Source organism: Manis javanica, chromosome 14, assembly GCF_040802235.1.
Source record: "Manis javanica isolate MJ-LG chromosome 14, MJ_LKY, whole genome shotgun sequence".
NCBI classification, from domain to species: domain Eukaryota; kingdom Metazoa; phylum Chordata; class Mammalia; order Pholidota; family Manidae; genus Manis; species Manis javanica.
In genome coordinates this window covers 11,920,528-11,937,884 of record NC_133169.1, presented here as the reverse complement: position 1 = coordinate 11,937,884, position 17,357 = coordinate 11,920,528, and the positions used below count along the sequence as shown (strand labels likewise).

Genomic DNA, 17,357 nt, shown 5'->3' with positions numbered 1-17,357 from the left:
TGGGCACTCATGGACATCAAGCTCTCTGCTACGGCCGCTTATTCTCCTAACAAGCCTGTGATATTAATCCTATTAATATTCTCACTTTACAGATAAAGAAATGCATACTCGGTGAGCATGTTCAAAATTCCAAAGATAATAACTGGCAGAGCTGGGATTCAAACCCAGATTGGTCGCCCCGTTTCTTAGCCTCACTGTCCCCTGCTACTGATCAGCTAGGCTCCAGCATACCTGGGGTCGTAGCCTTTTCCTGAGGTGTGTACACGTGCCCTCCTCTCCTGTCACAGGGTCAGCCCACTGGCTGGGAGGAGCCTGTCCCTCAGAGGGGCCCAGATCTCCCACCTTTGGGCCTGGTACCATCCTCACCACAAGACCATGGAGAAAGTGAGCCCCATTCACTTCCACTGCCACCCGCCAAAGCCCTTGTCCCATGCCACCCAATGACTTTGCCATTCACCCTGATCCCCCTCACCCATGAACAAGGGGAAGGCAGGGTGGTATCCAGTCAAGACAACATCTTTCACATTTTCCATTTTTTTATTAATCAAATAATACAAAACAACCGTCATTCTGTTAATGCCCAAGCACCCAGCTGCTCCTCTCACTCCCAAAATCACACCCTCCTTCACCTCCACCAAGCCTGCTCTCTCTCCCCTACCCTAGCCCAGGGATACAGTCCTGGGACGAGGGTGGGCAGAGCTGGAGGCAGGAAGGCTCAGGACTGGACAGACAGCCAGTGTGGGTTGGGGAGATTAGCAGGCGTAGGTTCTTAGAGACCCATTTAAGTGCCAAATATCCAGCCTATTCCCAGCCCCCTCCCTCAAATCATTTCCCACAGCCCAGCTCCTCTCTGCCCTCCCCCTGCTACCAAATGACTTGGCCCTTACATCCTCCACCACCCCTTCACATCCATCCCTGGCCCCAGCCCACCCCTAGCCTCCCCCTGGTGGGGATTCCTGGACGCATTAGCTCCGTGGAGCTCCTGTAATGAACTGCACAGACACTGGGGAAGGGCCACTGAGAACCTGAACTTTGTAGAAGTGAGGCAGGTGTGGACTAGGGAATCATGTGGTGGTGGTGCAAAGGGGAGTTTTATTTCCAGGCCACAGTCTCTAAGGTCCCCATTCCCCAACATCCCCCCAGGAATTTCAGGGGAAGGTTCTCAGCTCCCCGGGACGGGGCTCTCCAGGGTCACACTCTTGGCTGCTTCTCCGATTAGTTCCCAGAAACTCCCAAACTCCAGTTTAGAGTCGTTACAGCTGCCCAAGCTGGCAATTTTCTCTTCCAGCGCACAGTTGCTCTGAGGGAAGGGAAGACACATCTCAGCAAGGCAGCACCTCCCAGTCTTCTCACCCCACCCTGCCCAGGGGCAGGAAGCAGAGCCTGGTACCGCAAGGGGGAGGGGCTGGGGGTTACGAGTGCCAGGGGCCGTGGGAGTGGGGTCCTGGAGCACTTGCTTGGAAGTCAGGGTACAGTCTGGGGCACTGTCCACTCCCTCAGTACCGGCATAAGGTGGGGCAGCTGCTGGGTGACCAGGTCCTGTAGCTCCGAGGGGGTCAGCGTCTCCTTCCCACCCTCCACGGAGTACTGGTGGAAGTTCTTGATGAGGGTCTCAATGGCCCTCTCCACGTCACTGAATTCCTGGGCATCCTGAGGGCAGAGGACAACCCCACGTCAGGGAGGCCCCACCCACCCTACCACACCCTGCTTCCCCTGGGGCAGGCAACGCCCTGCAGGGCAGCAGACAGCTAGAAGCACATGGAATCCCACCACCTCCAGAGGCCAGCACCAGCTCCTGTTGCCCCCACTGGCCTCTACCCAGAACCACAGACTGAGCAAGGCTTCCTCCCCACCAGCCCCCAGGCAGGGCAGGTCCCAACAAGCAGCCCAGCCATTCTCTTCCTGGGAGGGCTCCTCTGCATCAGCCTGTGTGGGCACCCAGAGGGGATTCGGGTTTCATAGGCAGGGTCTGGAGTGCAGAGCAAGGCCATGAGGGGCAGAAGTCGATGGGGACATAGATCCTCAGCGTGGAGGAGTGTGGGAGCAGAAAGGCCAGGAACGAATGGGCCCACCTCAGCATTGGCTGACCGACACTGTCCCATGGTGCCCGGTGCACCTGGTCCCTTGGTGAGAGCTGTGTTGTCCTACAGCCTGCCCCAGAGGAGCTGATGGCTCATGATCTGCCTGGAGGAGTGGAGAGCACAAGGGGAGGGGTGGGCTCAGCATTTCTCTCTCAACTGCCGCCTTTGGCTGCATCCCAGATACTCTGTGTCTCACCCAGGGGGTCAGAGCTCCGTGCAGAACTCCACAAGGCCCCAGCCCTGCCCAGGTTCTAGGAACTAAGGTCACAGCCCCCAGGCAAATCCACATAGAGGGAATCCCTTGGGCCTTACCTTAGCCTCATTCCTCCCACCTCCTCCACCCCCCCCCCACCCCTGTTTCAGACACAGACACACCAGCTTCCAGGATCTTGTCCCCCAGCCATTCCCCTGGTAGACCAGGTTAGGACAGGTTAAGTGTGCCCTCTGGACAGGGGGCAGCCCACTTGGGTGAAAAGCCCTGGGTCCCCTTACCTGCTGGCAGCCACTGACACAGGACAGGAAGAGTCAGCGCACCTGAGCTCAGCTCTTATACCTGGGGGAAGGGAGGGGAGGCAGGGGGCAGGGCCTCATCCCTACACCGCCCCTGCTATTGCAGCACCCGGCAGAGCCGGAGGAGTGGGCCCCACCCTCCATGGCCAGCCAAGCTCCAAAGGGCCCGCTCTACCCCTGCTGTGAAGAGGGAATAGTGGAGGGCTGGGGCTGGGATGCCCCTGGCCCCAGACCAGCAGGCAGCGTCCAGGCAAATGGGAGGGAAGGAGAGTTTGGGAAGGCAGAGAGGGAGGGCTTGCAAACACTGTGGGTCGAACCTCTGAACCTCCGGGGAGGGCCTGGAGGAATTGTGGGGCAGAGGAACTGAGTCAATAACCAGGAAAGAAGGAGCATCAGAGGCTGACCAGGGCAGGGCTTGTGGCACAGAGGGAGCTGAGAGGAGTCCCCAGGGCCTCTCTGTACTCTGATGTGGCACACCCACGCATGCTTACAGACACACACACACTCCTCCCACCAGGACCAATTTGGTGACACTCACTCCTGACAGATCCCAGACCCCAGCCTGCTCCAGTCCTGATGGCAGAGGGTTGAATGAGGACTCAGGTCAGGAGCAAGGACCCAGAGAAGGGCACCCTGGGAGAGAGGACAGACTGAGTGCGTCCTGACTTCCTTTCAGTGCCCCTCAGCCAGCGCACAGGCCCAGATGGGTTATCTGGCAGCTAAGGACCTCTCCGAACTGGTCTGGCTGCCTGCTCCTCCTTCCCTCCCTCCCTCAGAATCCCACACCTTCCCTAACTCAGCAGCTGTACAGCAACCTCCTCCCACCCCCAATCCAGGGCCTAAGACGGACGTCCCGCAGATCCAGGGACTCAGCACAGCCCAAGTGGCCCTCCCTCCCGGGGAGGAGGAAGGAAGTAGCACAGGGAGTTGGTGCGGGTCAGGTGGAGGACGTGTGGGGCCCACAGCCAGAGCTCCTGGGCTCCTTCCTTTCCTAAACTCAGAAATCAGAGCAAACTTCCCATTGCCCCTCCCTGGTCCTTCTAGGCCTCTGTACTTTTGGTTTCAACAGGGGCATTTGTATCTCAATGGAGGGGCCCTTCCAAGAGTGTCTCACTGAAAGTCCCTCTGGGAGGTCTCAGCCTGGGGACCCCACTGAGGGTCTGTCAATCTGAGGGCTTCTCCAGGTGGGCCTGAACCTGGGGTTCTTCTGAGGAGTGTCAGTCCAGGGGTCTCTCCTAGAGTCTCTCACTGTGGGGGTGCCCCAGGTGGGATCCCCTCTGGAATGTCTCCACCAAATGTCCCAGCCTGGGGGACCCTCTGGGGTCTCTCAGTCTGGGGTCTCTTCCACTTAGGTGGGAGGTCTTAATCTAGGACTCATTCGTGGTGTGTGGTGGGCAGCTTCTACCACCTAAATGTTCCTTGACACCATCCTTAACCTGACCCACAGACTCCCTGCCCTCCTCCTTCCTCCTCCCCAGGGCAGAAGGGCCTCTTGGGTTGTGCTGAGTCCCTGGATCTGCAGGATGGCATCCCGGGTCCTGGACTGGAGCGGGGAGGGGTGTGCTATACAGTTGCTGGGTTAGGGAAGGCATGGGACTCTCAGGGAGGGAGGAGCAGGCAGCCCGACCAGTTCGGAGAGGTCGTTAGCTGCCAGATGAACCATCTGGGCCTCGTGTGCACGCTGGGGCAATAGCTGTCTGAACGGACACCTGTCAGTATGACAGTGACAGCGCCGGAAGGCAGCAGCCACTGCTCCCCCTGGTGGTGGGCGCTGCGAGTCTCTGCTTCCTAAAGCGCCAGCCACCCTCTCGCCACCGTCCTCAAGCACCCCACAAGTACCAGAACCCTGGGTCCACCCTTTCGTCTGTCGTCCCTACCGTGGAGGGAGGGAGGAGAGGAGGGTCTCGCGATCCCAAGGGCCCACCCAGAGAGAATCCCAGCTCATCAGAGGTTCGGCAATTTCAACCCAGTTCTACCTACTCTGGTCCTTGTGACTAAACCTCTCTCTGTTTCCTCGTCTTTAATACAGGATTTAAAAATAGTACCTACCTGAGGGGCTGTGATAATTAACTAAGATAATGTAACAAAATGCTTAGCGCCGTGCCTCGGCACACAGCATGCCCTCAGCACGTGTTCACTGCCATCACTGTCATCCAGCGACAGAAACACCAGAAATAAGAAAGGCGGCAGCCAAGACCATGTCCCTGAGCCCCCAGAGACACCTGATGGGACATGCGCCACCTTGCCTGCCCCAGACGTCTGTACACCTTTCGTATATTCATTCATCAACCGTTTATTTATTGAGCACCTACCCTGGGCAAGATTTGGTTCTAGATGCTGCAGAACATTCCTGGTCTGGGATCCACCCTCAGGTCTGGGCAGAGCTTTCTTACCCCCTAATTCCTTCAAGGAATTAGGGTGGGGTGGAAATAAGAAACGTTTGTTTTTCAAGAAGGCTTTATTTAGCATGAGTGGGGTTCCACATGGCCCAGACCGGCAGAGCCCTGCCCGCCCCCATGCCAGCCAGCCTGCTTTACTTCTTCCGGATCTCCAGGGCCTTCTCCTTCCTGAGCTCCTTGGCTAGCTCCCCGATCAGTCTCCAGTACTCAGTGAACTTCAGCTCTGAGTCCTGATTCACATCCAAGCTCTTCATCTTCTCGTCTAAGGAGCCCACATCCTGAGGAGACACCAACGGGAAGTGGGGGTTAGAAACAAGGGTTCCTGCAGCAGGAAGAAAAGGAAGAATTGTCCAGCACCATTCCCCTCCATGAGGGCACTAGGACCTGCCCGCACCTTCAGGATGAGGCTGGGCCGGGAGACAGCACTGCCCTGCTGTCCGACTCCGTGATGCCCAACTCCAAATGCAGCAGCAGAGGGGGGTGGGGGACCTGATCTGCAGCGTTTGCCATGGTGTAAATACTCCCACAGTGGTCAGTTATGAACCACAATGTGAGGTCACTGAACACAGAGCCGGGAACAGATGCACACAAAAGGCTTTGCCGTCAGGTATGGCAGGCTCTGGCACACACTGTACCAGCCCGAGGATTTGCCCAAGGAACTCAAAGCCCTTGCAGGAATGGACCTATTCTGACCATCCACAGAGCTGTCTCAAGCCACCCTACTCCACAGCAAACTGGAGAAGTTCACAGCACTCAGCTGCTCATTTGCATGACCCTAAGGCCTTCTCATTTCTCCAGCTGGACCATTAGTGTGGTTGATCAGGCTAACGGCAGAGACACAGTGTCTGGTTTTCTAGGGGGCCTTGACAATGTCTCCCACAGACCTGTGAAATCAAAGGATACTGTAAGCTGGACCATCATGATCAAAGGATTTTTGCCAGATAGAAAATCACAATCAAAAAGTTGACTGTTGAACAATGGACCAATGTCAGACCAGGGAAGGGATGCCTCAGGAAGAGCTCAATGTTCAACATTTGAGTCAACATTTGGATGAAGGCAGAGAAGACTTACCAGATTTAGAGACGGCACAAAGCTAATTCATAGAGGAGCTAAACAAGACTTTTTAAAAAGCCATAATCATGTTTAATTATGAAATACTATAAGTGTTGCCAGTGGAAGGCAAAGGTGCCCAGTGTAACACCATATGGGAAAGGGGAAAACATAATTAGTCAAGAGGAAGAAATAAAAGGTATAGGTTTTAGAAGAGGCAAATTCACCTCTTATTATATTAGCAATTATATAATTGGTAAACCCAAAAAAAACCAAGGGCGATTATGGCTACCATTTCAACAAGGGGAAGCACTTAATAGTGCTGACTGTTTCAAGCACAGTGTTAAACACAATACACACTGCATCTCATTTAATCCTCATCATCTGCTACAATGAAAGGCTTCCTGAGCACAGGGACCTTGTCCCTCTTGTTTACACTGTAATCCCAGTGCCTGGGAGAATGTCTGGCACATGGCAGATGCTTGGAACCCAAATCTTACAAAAGTGTCAGGACAGGACATAGTAGGTGCTCAGTTAATATTGACTGAATAAATGCAAGACTAGTACAACAAAGAAGGCATTATTATTATGAGTCTATTTCACAGATGAGAAATTAAGGCTCAGGAAGATTAAAAATTAATCAGGATATCAAGCTAGAACCTAGATTATCTGATTCAGAGTTTATGCCCTTACCTAGTACTCCGTATTTCTTCCCCCACAAAAAACTGTTAGAAATGATGTGCCTGGTTACAATATTAAGACACAATAAATAGCATATTTTAGGTATATGAAAGTTAACCACTTAGAAAATGTAAGATCCCATTTAAAACAGTAAAAAATAGAGCACTTAGGCATAAAAGTAGAAATCTCTTAAGCTTTTGTGAAGAAAAACTGAGGGATATAATAGAATATGTGGATAAACAGAAAAACATCTTTTTGATTGATAGATTCAACAGTGTAAAGATGTCAATTTTCCCTAAAATATAATCTTATATGAACCCAATTAAAATATCTACAGAATTATTTGTAACATTACCAACCAACATTCTTCTTGAAAAATAAACTGAGATCAACCAGTAAAATTCTGAAAAATAAGAATGAGAGAAAAACCAACCCTATAGGTTATTAAAACATATTATAAAACTACAGTAACTAAACAAGATTTTTGTTCGGTAAATAATAATCAGATGAACGAAACAGAATAAAGAGACCCAAAATACACATGGAAAATGAATAAATAATAAAGATGGTATTTCACATCAGTAGGAAATTTTTCGTAATAAAACACAGTCTGAGTTTTTTTTTTTTACCAGGTCAAATTGAAGAAGACCTTTCTAGCCATGGCATAAAACACAGAGGCCATTCAGGAAAAGTTTGGTAGATTTCACTACATAAATATGTTTTATATTCTGTACAGCAAAAACTGACAAAAACAAAGTCAAAAACAAATTAGGGGAAAATATTGCAACACATAATAGTCAAAGGGCACACTTCTTTATTTTACGAAGAGCTATATCAAGCCATGAGAAAGAAAACTCTTTGACAAAAAGCTGTTCACAGAAAAAGCAATAAACATGTCCATCCAAAAAAATTTTTTAATGTTCATTTCACTCAGAATTAAAGAAGTGTAAATTGGAACGTTACCATTTTCACATATTAGATTGGCAAAAAATAAAAGCCTGATCAAGACACAGTTTGGCCAAGGACATGGGAAACAGACGTTCATACAAACTGTTTGCTGGTGGCCATGAAAACTGGTACAACCTTGTTGGGAGACAAATTAATAGCTATAAAAATAAAGAACAAACATGCCTTTTGACCTAGTATTTCTACTGCCAGACATTTACCCTATGTAGACATTTTCCCTTAAGTATGTAAAAATATATAAACAAGGATGTTTGCAAAGAGGAAATAATGGACACAAAGATAAACGTCCATCAATAGAAGATCAGATACATAAATGTGTTAACTATATAATCGAATACAGTGAACCATTTTTTAAATGGGAAAATATCCTATGTGCATTGTTACATTTTTAAAAGCTATTTGTGGAACAGTAGGTAGGATGCATTTATTCATTCATCCACTCAGCAATTGTAACTTTTTTTTGCTTCTTTACAATTTCACTCACTCATTCAATGTTTTATTGAGCACCTATTAAGAGTCAGACACTGGCTCTAAATGCTGGAGATAAAACAGCCAGCAGATTCCTTTCCCCCAGGGACTTACATTCTTGGTAACAGATAAGTACCTCATGGAGATCAAGTTGTGATGGATGTATTCTGAAAGAAAATAAAGTGGCTTAAAGGCAGAGAGCACAAGAGAGGTGATCTTCACATCCAGCGGTGAAGGAATGCCTCGCTGAGGATTTGCCAATTTGCCATTTGAACAGAAATCTGAGTTCCATGTGGAATAACCTTAGCAAATATTAGGGATGAGCATTCTGTACCAGGAGAAGATTAAGTGGAGACAGTATAAATAACTTGTTGCTTTTGAGGTGTTTTGTTATAAAGTGAGACAGAGATATAAGGCATAGCTGGAGTGAGTTACACTGTATAGGGAGGTTTTCTTTTTTCTTTTTTTAAATGGGAAATATTACAGCATATGTGAAAACCTATCAGAACAATCTAGTGGAGAGGAAAATTTTGATGATGCAAGAGAGAAGGAGAAGAAATGAAAGAGTACTGACTTGGAGTAGGTGAACAGGAATGGGATCCAAGGCACCGGTGGAGGGGCTGCTGGCTTCTGAGCAGTGGCAGGGCACAGGGGAAGGAGGGTAGGCAGGGTATGTCCTGATTCTAGGTAGACTGCAGGGAGGGAGCACAGAGAAGTTTCCTGATTGCTCTTATGTGGTCAGAAAATTTCTCAGTGAGAGGGAGAATGTGGAAAGAAGGACTGGAGTTTGAGGAATAGGGAAACTTGTGAAATTATCATCTGAAAGAGCCGGTAAATGAATCAACCAGGGAAATGTAGTAGGATTAGCAAGCGGTCCCTGTGGGGTTTGTGGTGATACATCTGCAGTGAGACAAGTCAATGTAGCAGTGCCTTTTTCTCCAGCCAGATTCAAGGGCTGATGCAGAATGGTGGATTAACCAGCAAGTTATTGGAGGTGAAATGCTGGATTTAACCCTGGCTGGAATTTTGCCAAATGACTAGGACAGAGAAACAGAATCAAGGGAGTTGAGGGCGCAATTTTAACGCTGAGCCTTACTTAGCACCCAGCTGAGTAAGAAGGGAAATGAGGACCCAACGTGCGATGAAGGGAGGTGCAAACATGACCAAAGGCCCCAGTGGAGTCAAGGAAACAGTGGCGTGGAGACGCCTGATGGAGGCACAGAACAGAAATGGCAGGTGATAGGCAAAGGAGGCCTGAAATTGAGATTTTGCAGGTGGTGCATTATTTCAGCAACCCGATCGGAAGGATGCAGAGGGACAGGATGCTGAAAGGCAGGAGGACCAAATCTTTGGAAGTGACAAGTTTAAGCAATTAAAAGCTCTGGATGTTGAATTAGTTGTCTGTGTGGACACTCGGGATAATGACAGTAGCAGTGATGGGAAGAGGCACAGTAAACCAGGACCTGAAGTACTAAAAGGAACGCAGTAGGAAGGGTGGCAGGTGGTATATGCTCTTCCAAGGAGCTGGGCGTCTTAGGAAAAAGAGAACTGAGATCTGGAGGCAGCGAGGGAAAGCTAAGAGGTCACTTCCTGCATTTCCAAGCCCAGAGGGAGTTGGATTTGGAAGAAAAACCAGTCACTGTTCAACAAGGTTCAGAGAATGCCACACCTTCAGGGGAGAGTCTGAAATGTCCTAAGAAGGAGGAGGGAAAAGCCTGAGAAGTTTATGGATGGAGGGGATTTTGCAGGTGACAGACTATGAGTTTCAGACTCCTTCGTGTGTGTGGTTTTTTAAATCCATATTCACACACTTTTAAGTGCCTGTGAATTTTCAGAAAGGATATAAAGGAAACTGTTAACAGCCTCGGGTGATGTACCAATCCAGAGTAGATGAAATTTAAATCCTGGCTCCTTCCTCTGAGTAGAAGCAAAGGAATGACCTGGCGAGGCGCATCTGAGGGGATCCCTGCAGGGGATAGGAAGCACTCATAGACCACTTAGGGGCCCTGCTACACTGCCATTCTAGGACTCCACGAATTTGGCCATGTTTTCATTTTTGACAAACCCCCTCCCACAACTGGGCCTCAGTTTCCAGATATGTGAAAGTAGGAGTTTGGAAGGTGCTTTCTCTTGGCCTCCTTCTAGCGTTAATGGTCTGTGAATCTCCTGGAGGGAAGTTAGCTCTGGGTCCAGTCCTGTGTTGGGGGAATGAGACCGGAGAGGCAGGGAGCTGACGCAAGAGCTCCACAGCATCGTCTGATGGAAGCACAAAGCCCAGCAACACAGTCACGCTCACACACAGTGTTACCTAGTTAGACATACGAGGAGAGAACACCCAGAACTATTCACACATGTTGTCACTCACACCCGTCCCCACAACACACCTGTGGTTACATTACCGTGCCCAGCAAGATGGCCTCACATACAGTGTCCCACTGCCACTGTCACCCAAAATCTCAGGGCCAGAGACTCCCACCTACCTTGAGCAGGTGAGGCAACTGCTGAGTGACCAATTCCTTAAACTCATTGATGCTGAGGGTGCCCTTCCGACCCTCCTGCCCTGTAAAGGTGAAGAAGGTGGTGACCACTGTCTCGATGGCCGCCTCCAGCTCAGTCAGCGGCTCAGCTGCCATTAGGACTGTGGGGCTGGAGCCAAGCCCTCACGCGGCTGACTGCAGGGTGGGGGGGAAGGAGAGAAAGGAATCGGGATAGGCCAGAGTGCCCCTGCCCTGGCATTGCCCCCAGCCTGGAGGAGGCATTATGGAGGAGGGAGGAGACAGGGATGGGGTTTGGGGCGGGGCCCAGGCAACTACCTCAGCCTAGGTGTGGGGTGAGGGGTTCTCTTTCAGAAACCCCTTCTTTTCTAGGTCTCACAGTTTGGGGGTCCTTCTGAAGTATCTGTGCCTTAGAAACCCCTCTGTGGTGGTCTCTCGGTTTGGAGGCCCCTCTGTTTCAGCAGAGGCTTTCAGTCTGAGTGTCCTTCTTTAGAGTTCGCACCGTCTTGTGGTCTGCGTGTGGCTCAGTCCCAAGGGCCCTTTTTGGCACCTCACCCAGCCTCAAGGGGTCATGAGGCTGTTTGTCTCCAAAGCTTGTTTGTGTGGGGCTGTAGGTCTCCCCCCGCCGGCAGGCAGCCCGCCCCCCCACACACACACACAAGCTGGCGGCTGTCCCGGCGGAGAAGCCCAGGGCCTGGCAGACGCCCGGCTGCGGCCACGGCTGGCTCCGTCTAGACAGATCCAGCCTCTCTGTCGCCCCACTCGTCCCGCCCCTCGGGGGCAGCTGGGCTGAGTGCTGAGCCCAGGGCCCCAGAGACCCTCCCGCACCTCTGCAGGCCGCAGGGTCGTGGATGGGACGCCCGCTGACTGGCGCGCCCAGGAAGGGGCTGGCACCGGCTCTCACAGGGAGGGGAGGGACAGCGGGGGGAAGGGGCCCTGCCCGCCCGTCCTCCCGTTTCCCGCCCACTCCCTCCCCTCTGCCAGGACCACCGCCGCATCTCCCAAAGCCTCTTCCTGCATCTCGGGCAGAACTGGCTCCTGGGGCAGGGCCGGGAGCCCGGGGAGGGGAAGAGGCCCGAGGCGCTGCGACTCACCGGGGGAAGGAGACGGCGCGCAGCGAGCCGCAGCCCAGCGCCGAGGTTTATAGGCGCCCCGGGAGGGAGGAAAGAGCCCCTCCCAAGCCCGGAGGCTTCCAGTTTCCGCAGTGGCTTCGGGAGAGGAGCCGCCAGTTTCACGCCTCCACCCCCGCCCCGCCCCTTCCCCAGCAGTCGGCCCGGAACCCCGACCCCCAACCGGGCCCGCGCGTGCCCCCACCGCGGGGGCGTGCGGACCTGCCTGGAGCTGCTAACCCTCCCCCTATGCAGCCCCATTGCACCCCCACATCTAATCAGCAAGGTGAATGTTGGGCGGGTAGCAGCAGGGATGGTAGGGGCTGCAGATTCAAGGAACCAGCTGAGGGGGGTCAGCACTGAAGGCCCAGGCTAAGAAACACCACAGCCAGCCTCTCAGAATGAGATGTGCAAAGGACCCTGTGGCCCAAGACCCCCTCAGGGGATCCCAGGCTGAAACCCCAGAGGCGGATCCAGGCTGAGATTCCTGTAGAGGAGGCCCTGGGTTGAAATCCCTTAGTGGAATGTCAGACTGAGACCCCTCAGGGACTCCCAAAGTTAAATGACTTACTGATAGGTCCCCTCATGGGGACGCCCTCAATGGGATCCTCCCGTCCTGGCTTAGCAGCCACAGTCCATAACACTGCAGGAGGTTAGGGGAGGCCTCTCAGTGCCCCTTCCAAGCCCCTTCCCACCTCCCTTCCTTCGGGACTTTGCCCGTGGGGAGGAGGCAACTGAGGTTGGAGAAGAGGACACAGGGTGGCCTGTTCTAGCCCAAGAGACAGAGGGCGCCTCTGTCCACTCCTGGCCCCTTGCCCCACTGTGAAGGGGTGGAGCCGGTGGGGAGGGGGGGTCAGCGGGGGAAGGACGACTGAAGACAGGTCTCCCCACACAGCTCCCAGAGCCACATTTGCAGCTTCGCCTGTCTGTCCAGAACCTGCTCCCCACCTCAGGCCCAGCTGAGGGTGAGTATCCTGCCCCATCTGCATTAGGTCCCTGCCCTGGCCAGCTTGGGGGAAAGGGGACTTCACCAGGGTGCCAAGAATCTGGAGACCACGGCACTGTGGTACACTGAGTGTCAGGGAGGAGTTCGGGTGACAGCACTTGGGAATTTGGGGGAGACAGGGTTTGGAAGGCAGTGAGGGGAGGCAAGCGAAGGCCGGAGGGAGACCTGGGAGCTCAGTGAGTGTGGACACCAGCAGGAGCCCAGCCACTGGGCTTCCAGGAGCCTGGGCCCTCCCACCACAGAGCCCTCAGGTGCCCTCCCGCGGGTCCTTCAGTCTCCCAGGGGCCGGCAGGGACACAGCTCTGACCTCGCTTCCCAGGGAGTGAAGATGAGCTAGTAGATGGAACAGCCGCTCTCCCGCTCTGGCCGGTCTCTCTGCCACCCCCACCCAGGCTTGGCAAGTGCCAAGGTCTCAGAAAGTCTGGGGTGGCAGAGCTTTGCCTATGTGAGAGGAGGAAGAGGGTGGCAGGGCGCTGCACACACTCCAACTCTCTCTTCCCGACCTCTCCTTTCTCCTCCTCTTTCTGGGCTCAAACTTCCCGACTCCTCTCCCGATTTTTCCCTTTGCTTTCCCAACTGCCACCTCCCAGCCAAGCGCCTCTCAGAATGGTCCCTACATAACACCCCGGGCTACTCAAGGGCTCCAGGCAACCTCTAGGTGCGCCCCCTGGATGGGGCCATTAACTGAGCCACCAGCACCCCCCTCACCTGCACCCTTACCCTCTCCATCAGCCCCGGCTTGGGTTCCATCTCTCCCATGTCTCTGTGACAACTGCTCCTCAAGTCTGGAGTTCAGGTGACACTCACAAGGGCCCCATTGAAGAACTGGGATGTCATCTGATCAGGGCCCATTGTCCAGCCCCTCAGGCCTGGGGGAAGGATGGAGACCTGATCTGAGACACCTGAGCTGCCCGCTGAGGCTGTGGAGGGGCTGACTGCGCCCCCTCCGCCCCCAGGCCAAGGGAGGCTCCTAGCTTAGCAGTCTCCTCACCTCAACAGACCTCCTCCATTTTTCTCCTCTCCAGTCCCTTGAATTCAAAAGACATCAAGCACTCAGCCCTTTATCTCCCCAACATACCGACACAGCAGCCCCATTCTCCCTGCTGCCACTGTCCTCACATTGACCAGGTGGGCCTGGGGATGAGAGTGGGCAGCAGGGACGAGGCCCCACAGGTCTCCTCTCCCCATCCTGGGAACCCTGGCTCCAGGGAAAGGGCTGACTTTCCTCTCCCTTCCCACCAGTAGAAGGCCTGATTCTGCAGGAGTTCAAGGAACCAACCCAGAGGAACCCAGGCACACGCAGGGAAGCCAAGGTGACGTGGTAGAGAAAACAAGAGTTGCAGGCACAAAAGACAACCCCAGTCTGTTGACAAGAAGCTCAGAGGCAGTGGAACCCCCCCACACACACACACATGAAGCCTTGGGCCAGCCACCCAGGCTGCCACCCTCTCCATCAGGCTGACTGGGGGCCCAGACTGACCCCGTGCTCAGGGGCAGCAGCAGAGTGAAGGCTGCAGAGAGGAGCCCAACCCACTGCCCTCAGCAAAGCCTGGCTCTGCTAGGCAGGCAAGGTCCAGGATAAAAATAGAGCCAGAGAAAGCCAGGCCCATCCTGTAACCACCCCCACCTGCCTGCCCCACCTCCTCAGCGTCCGCCCAGGCAGCCAGGGGCCACTGCAGGCCTCGAGAGCCAGGCCAGCTCCAGCTGCTCTGTCTCCCTGCCCCAACCCCTGACTCCCTCCGGCTGGGGCATGGACTGAGGGAACGAGAGAAAAGGTCTGGAGTTAGGACTGTTTGGGTCCCTCCACATCATAAAATCTCTGGGAAAGGTAAACTGCTGTGGGACTCTGATCTCAAGGGTGTTTGAGCTATGGGACCAGGGCCAGGCCTAAGGGCTCCCCTCACCCTGACTCTAGATGCCCTCAGCGTGGTCCCCAGCTCATTTCCATGGTGGGGGGTGGGTAGGTGAGCTGAGCGATGGGTTCAGAGCTGGAGGCAGCGATGGAGACTCTCATCAATGTGTTCCACGCACACTCGGGCAAGGAGGGGGACAAGTACAAGCTGAGCAAGAAGGAGCTGAAAGAGCTGCTGCAGACGGAGCTCTCCGGCTTCCTGGAGGTGAGCAGAGTGGCGGACAGAATGGGTGCTTCCCTGCCATCTCCCCACCCCACTCCAGCTCAGCCCAACCGTCTTCCTCTCTCAGGCTTCTCTCCTGGGTTTTTCCAGCTCCCCTACTCCTGGTTTAAGTCAAAATGCCAACTGACTGATGAGCTGTTTACCCTAGGCCCCACGTAGATGAGTCAGTAACAAGGCTCCCAATCTAGAAGGGAAAGACTGACATGTGAAAGTACACCACGAACACCAGGGAGTGACATGCTCAGGAGAGAATAGAGGTGAAGGACTGAAAGAGGCCCCAGGTTTGCTCACAGGAAGCTCAGAGGCAGTGAACCCCCAACTACCACCCATGCCATGAAGCCTTGGGCCAGCCACTCAAGACACAAACAGAGCCTTAACCAAAGTGCCAGAAAGAGTTATGGGAGAATATTAACTGGACTGAAGTGGGATGGCTTCTCCAAAGTGGCACTTGAGCCAAGGATTTCCACTGGAGAATTATCGGGGTATCAGCATGAACAAAAGTCCAGGAGGAAGAATATGCGGCATGCTCCGCAGTTTTGACCAGAGTAAGGGATGAAGAGAAGTAGGCTGCAAATGCTAATAGAGGCCAATAGTAAAAGAGACACCAGTAGAAAATGCACCAGCTTTGAGGTTGTTAGACCCGAGTTCAAATTCTGGCCCTGCCACTTTCTAGCTATGTGCCACCTTCTGGCATGTTTAAACCACTGACTATGAGTTTGTTTCTTTTCTAGGATGGTAATAACGAAACCCAACTCTTAACTTCTTGTGTGAGAATTAGACAATACTTGTGAAGCTCCTAGTGTAGTGCCTATCGCCCTGTGGGTTCTCAACATGATAAATGATGCTGTTATCACTACTCAGCCATGTTAGGGAGCTTCTTGGTAGGTGGCAGGAGGCCACAAGTGTTTGTTAATTTTGAGGGCAGCAGAGGAGTCCGGCAGTTAGATGTAGTCCTCCTTGCTCATCTCTGCCTCCTTCTCCCCAAAGATCCCCCTTGCTCCCTTTGCTCCAGTGCTATTCGTATCCCTATACACCCACCTCCCCATCCCCACTCTCCACAGGCCCAGAAGGATGCGGATGCTGTAGACAAGGTGATGAAGGAGCTAGATGAGAACGGAGATGGGGAGGTGGACTTCCAGGAGTACGTGGTGCTCGTGGCTGCCCTCACAGTGGCCTGTAACAACTTCTTCTGGGAAAACAGCTGAGCAGACAACCCCAGGCAGCAGTGCCTTGCCCCTCCACCCTCCCATATCTGCCCCTTCGCCCCATTTTTTCCTCCCCACACTCCCACTTTTGCCCACCCTCCTTCAGGGGCACAAGAGTGAAGGGCCAGGCCTGCAATTCATCTTTCATTAAAGGCTCACCTCTCGCCAGCCACGGTCTGTCTCCTTTGGGGTCTGGAAGTAGGTGGGGAGGTGAAGGAAGCTGATTCCCCACTCACCTTATTTGGAGGAAGGTCAAAGGACCATTACACCTTCCTACTTGAGGAATGCTAAGGACCAGGAAGGTAGTGGGGGTTCAAGGTTCCAGTGGGAAGTGGAGGAGACATCAGATTCTCAGCTAAAGCCAGAGGAAGAATTTATCTTCAACCTTCAAAGAATATTTACTGATGACCTGTCTGTCGTGTGCTAGACATTGTGTAGGAACCGGGGGGTCAGCAGTGAACAAAAACAAACACAACCCTAACCCTCACATAGGTAAAGCCAAGTAAGGATGCCAGACCATTGAACACACTTACACACATGCTGGGAAGGAAAATGAAAGGATCCTGATGCTGCACGTGTATGGAGGGGAAGAAGTGCTGAAGGTGTATTCATTCACTCATTCTTCAAACATTTTAGTGCGTACCTAGGCATAAGAAAAATCCCACGTAGGTCTACATCAAAATCCACACGGATGGCAAATGAGGAGCACAGGGACGGGGGAAGCAGACGCAAAGGTCCCCCAAATAAGGATTTAATAATATTCAGGCCAAGTTGGGGAGGGAAGTGAGGAAGAAAATGTGGACTGGCAGGGAGGATAAGCTCAGGCTCCGTAGCGGCGCGTTCCCAGCACTGGCCCCCAGGCCTACGCTGGGGCGTTTGTGGCACTCCACGACAATCCGAACAGGGCGAATAAAGAAACGAGAGAAGCAGTGTATATTACCCAGGCCGGTGGGCTGGAGGCAAGACCAGCTTAGAGACTTTGAGAAAGTCGGCCTTGGCCAGGGGCGGGGCGTGAAGGAGCGCAGTGGAGAGGAAATTCGACTAATTTTCCTCGCAATCGAAACCACTCCCAGGGGCCCATATTACCAGCAAACCTGCATCCACTGCGAAGCCCCAACAAGTACCACATGCCACCCCGTTCCTCTGCCTGCGAAGCACGGGGCGGACCGCGGACCGCGGACCGAGCCTTTGCTAAAGCCCCGCCTTCTCATAGGCTCCGCCCCTATCCCCGCGCAGGCGCAACTCAAATCTT

At 53.1% G+C, this 17,357-nt stretch overlaps 3 protein-coding genes across 9 annotated transcripts; 1 reads left to right on the top strand and 2 right to left on the bottom strand.

Annotated features, from left to right (window-relative positions):
- Window positions 1–518: 518 nt before the first annotated feature.
- Window positions 519–2,622, bottom strand: S100A14 (S100 calcium binding protein A14). The gene is made up of 4 exons (XM_017660570.3): window positions 2,574–2,622; window positions 2,073–2,184; window positions 1,504–1,650; window positions 519–1,300 (listed from the first exon to the last, which is right to left on the bottom strand). Exons 2-4 carry the CDS (start codon window positions 2,100–2,102, stop codon window positions 1,163–1,165), a joined length of 315 nt encoding a protein of 104 aa, XP_017516059.1. The 5' UTR covers window positions 2,103–2,184; window positions 2,574–2,622; the 3' UTR covers window positions 519–1,162.
- A 2,408-nt stretch (window positions 2,623–5,030) lies between these two features.
- On the bottom strand, window positions 5,031–17,288 carry S100A13 (S100 calcium binding protein A13). Of its 4 annotated transcripts, XM_017660557.3 has the most exons (4): window positions 17,192–17,288; window positions 16,639–16,748; window positions 10,636–10,715; window positions 5,031–5,268 (listed from the first exon to the last, which is right to left on the bottom strand). In XM_017660557.3, exons 2-4 carry the CDS (start codon window positions 16,715–16,717, stop codon window positions 5,125–5,127), a joined length of 303 nt encoding a protein of 100 aa, XP_017516046.1. In that variant the 5' UTR covers window positions 16,718–16,748; window positions 17,192–17,288; the 3' UTR covers window positions 5,031–5,124. The 4 variants fall into 4 exon arrangements, with proteins under 4 accessions (XP_017516046.1, XP_017516047.1, XP_017516049.1 ...); XM_017660558.3 differs by lacking the exons at window positions 16,639–16,748; window positions 17,192–17,288 and adding an exon at window positions 11,745–11,885 and having other exon boundaries at window positions 10,636–10,827; XM_017660560.3 differs by lacking the exons at window positions 16,639–16,748; window positions 17,192–17,288 and adding an exon at window positions 10,969–11,128 and having other exon boundaries at window positions 10,636–10,827.
- On the top strand, window positions 11,717–16,273 carry S100A1 (S100 calcium binding protein A1). 4 transcript variants are annotated; one of them, XM_037014463.2, is made up of 4 exons: window positions 11,717–11,789; window positions 12,655–12,724; window positions 14,730–14,882; window positions 15,962–16,273. In XM_037014463.2, exons 3-4 carry the CDS (start codon window positions 14,742–14,744, stop codon window positions 16,103–16,105), a joined length of 285 nt encoding a protein of 94 aa, XP_036870358.1. In that variant the 5' UTR covers window positions 11,717–11,789; window positions 12,655–12,724; window positions 14,730–14,741; the 3' UTR covers window positions 16,106–16,273. The 4 variants fall into 4 exon arrangements, with proteins under 4 accessions (XP_036870358.1, XP_017516053.1, XP_017516054.1 ...); XM_017660564.3 differs by lacking the exon at window positions 11,717–11,789 and adding an exon at window positions 14,008–14,078 and having other exon boundaries at window positions 12,613–12,724; XM_017660565.3 differs by lacking the exon at window positions 11,717–11,789 and adding an exon at window positions 14,011–14,078 and having other exon boundaries at window positions 12,615–12,724.
- Window positions 17,289–17,357: the final 69 nt, after the last annotated feature.

Coding starts and splice junctions, on each gene's coding strand:
- S100A14 (XM_017660570.3), bottom strand. CDS start 2,102: ATGGGACAGTGTCGGTCAGCCAATGCTGAG. Junction 1,651..2,072: donor GTCGGTCAGCCAATGCTGAG/GTGGGCCCATTC, acceptor CTCTGCCCTCAG/GATGCCCAGGAATTCAGTGA. Junction 1,301..1,503: donor AGCTGCCCCACCTTATGCCG/GTACTGAGGGAG, acceptor CCCTTCCCTCAG/AGCAACTGTGCGCTGGAAGA.
- S100A13 (XM_073221639.1), bottom strand. CDS start 12,020: ATGGGGCTGCATAGGGGGAGGGTTAGCAGCTCCAGGCAGGTCCGCACG. Junction 5,269..11,744: donor CGCGCCGTCTCCTTCCCCCG/GTGAGTCGCAGC, acceptor GTGTCTCCTCAG/GATGTGGGCTCCTTAGACGA.
- S100A1 (XM_037014463.2), top strand. CDS start 14,742: ATGGGTTCAGAGCTGGAGGCAGCGATGGAGACTCTCATCAATGTGTTC. Junction 14,883..15,961: donor AGCTCTCCGGCTTCCTGGAG/GTGAGCAGAGTG, acceptor CACTCTCCACAG/GCCCAGAAGGATGCGGATGC.